This window comes from Piliocolobus tephrosceles, chromosome 21 (assembly GCF_002776525.5).
Source record: "Piliocolobus tephrosceles isolate RC106 chromosome 21, ASM277652v3, whole genome shotgun sequence".
In the NCBI taxonomy this organism is placed as follows: Eukaryota; Metazoa; Chordata; class Mammalia; order Primates; family Cercopithecidae; genus Piliocolobus; species Piliocolobus tephrosceles.
The window spans coordinates 49,599,938-49,601,343 of record NC_045454.1 but is presented as its reverse complement, the minus strand read 5'-3'; the positions used below and the strand labels follow the sequence as shown (position 1 = coordinate 49,601,343).

The following is a 1,406-nucleotide window of genomic DNA, read 5'->3' as shown; positions in this document are numbered from 1 at the left end:
CTTCTTGTTGATGGCGTTATTGATGAGTTACATACTTCAAGGACCAAGGACATTTTCTATGTGTAAGCACCCTATAGAATTGGAAATACTTTTAGCATTTCTCCTGTGCTGTCGTGATTAGTGGGAGCACTTTCCATCTTGCTCTTGATTCATTATTATTAGTGTTATTATTATTAGTTTTTTTTTTTTTTTCGAGACGGAGTTTTGTTCTTGTTGCCCAGGCTGGAGTGCAATGGCACAATCTTGGCTCACTGTAACCTCCGCCTCCTGGGTTCAAGTGATTATTCTGCCCCCGCCTCCCGAGTGGCTGGGATTACAGGCGCCTGCCACTGAGCCCAGCTAATTTTTGTATTCTTTATTAGAGACGGGGTTTCACCATGTTAGCCAGGCTGGTCTCGAACTCGTGACCTCAAGTGATCCACCCACCTTGGTCTCCCAAAGTGCTGGGATGACAGGCGTGAGCCACCACGCCCGGCCATATTATTAGTGTTATTAATATTATTGATGAGTTACCTACTTTTAAGGATCACGGGGGCTCTCTACGGGCAAGTCCCCTACAGAACCTCCAGCAACTTCTGACATTCTTCCTGCCCTTGCCCTCCACGGGAGCCGGCGGGGCCCCCTGGGAAGCCGGCTAAGGCCTGTCCCTCCCGCAGCTCCGCCCTCGCCCACCTGTAGGCGGGGCCCGGGGCCTGCCGGCCTCAGTTTCCCCGCGCGGCCCGGGGATGCGGGGAGGCGCCGGCTGCCCCGCGCGGCGCGGCCGCCAGGGGCCGCTGCGGAGCCGCCTTTGTGGTCCCGATGCCGGGGCGGGCGCGGGCGGGAGGAGGGCGCGGGGGCCCGGGAGGGAGGCGGGAGGCGCGGCCGCCGCTCCAGCTGCGAGTCCGCCCGCCGCCCGCCGCCGCCGCCGGCTCGGTCCCGCGCCCGCCATGGCCCGCCTGACGGAGAGCGAGGCGCGCCGGCAGCAGCAGCAGCTCCTGCAGCCGCGGCCCTCGCCCGTGGGCAGCAGCGGGCCCGAGCCCCCCGGGGGGCAGCCCGACGGCATGAAGGACCTGGACGCCATCAAGCTCTTCGTGGGCCAAATCCCGCGGCACCTGGACGAGAAGGACCTCAAGCCGCTCTTCGAGCAGTTCGGCCGCATCTACGAGCTCACGGTGCTCAAAGACCCCTACACGGGGATGCACAAAGGTGGGCGTCCGGCCCCCCCCCCCCCCCCCCTCCGCCCCCTCTCCCTCCCCACCTTCCGGCATCTCCTCTCTCTCTCCTCTCTCTCCTTTTCTCTTCTCTCCCATCTCCCTCGACCTCTCATCCTTCCCCCCACAGCACCCTCTCTCTCCCTCCGTCCCTCCCTCCCCCCTCCATCCCCCAGACCCCCACCCCTCCCTCCGTCCCTCACCCCACTCTTTCCT

At 62.9% G+C, this 1,406-nt stretch overlaps 1 protein-coding gene across 19 annotated transcripts in view; it reads left to right on the top strand.

Moving 5' to 3' along the window:
• Positions 1–856: 856 nt before the first annotated feature.
• CELF5 (CUGBP Elav-like family member 5) overlaps positions 857–1,406 on the top strand; it is a 78,995-nt gene continuing 78,445 nt past the window's right edge. For 17 of the 19 annotated variants that reach the window (XM_023183705.1, XM_023183692.1, XM_023183693.1 and 14 more), the window contains exon 1: positions 1,041–1,185. In XM_023183705.1, coding sequence (XP_023039473.1) covers positions 1,041–1,185 — 145 coding nt within the window. Of the gene's footprint in view, positions 1,186–1,406 lie in introns of all 19 variants that reach the window. The other 2 variants (XM_023183698.3, XM_023183691.2) reach the window with 1 other exon arrangement.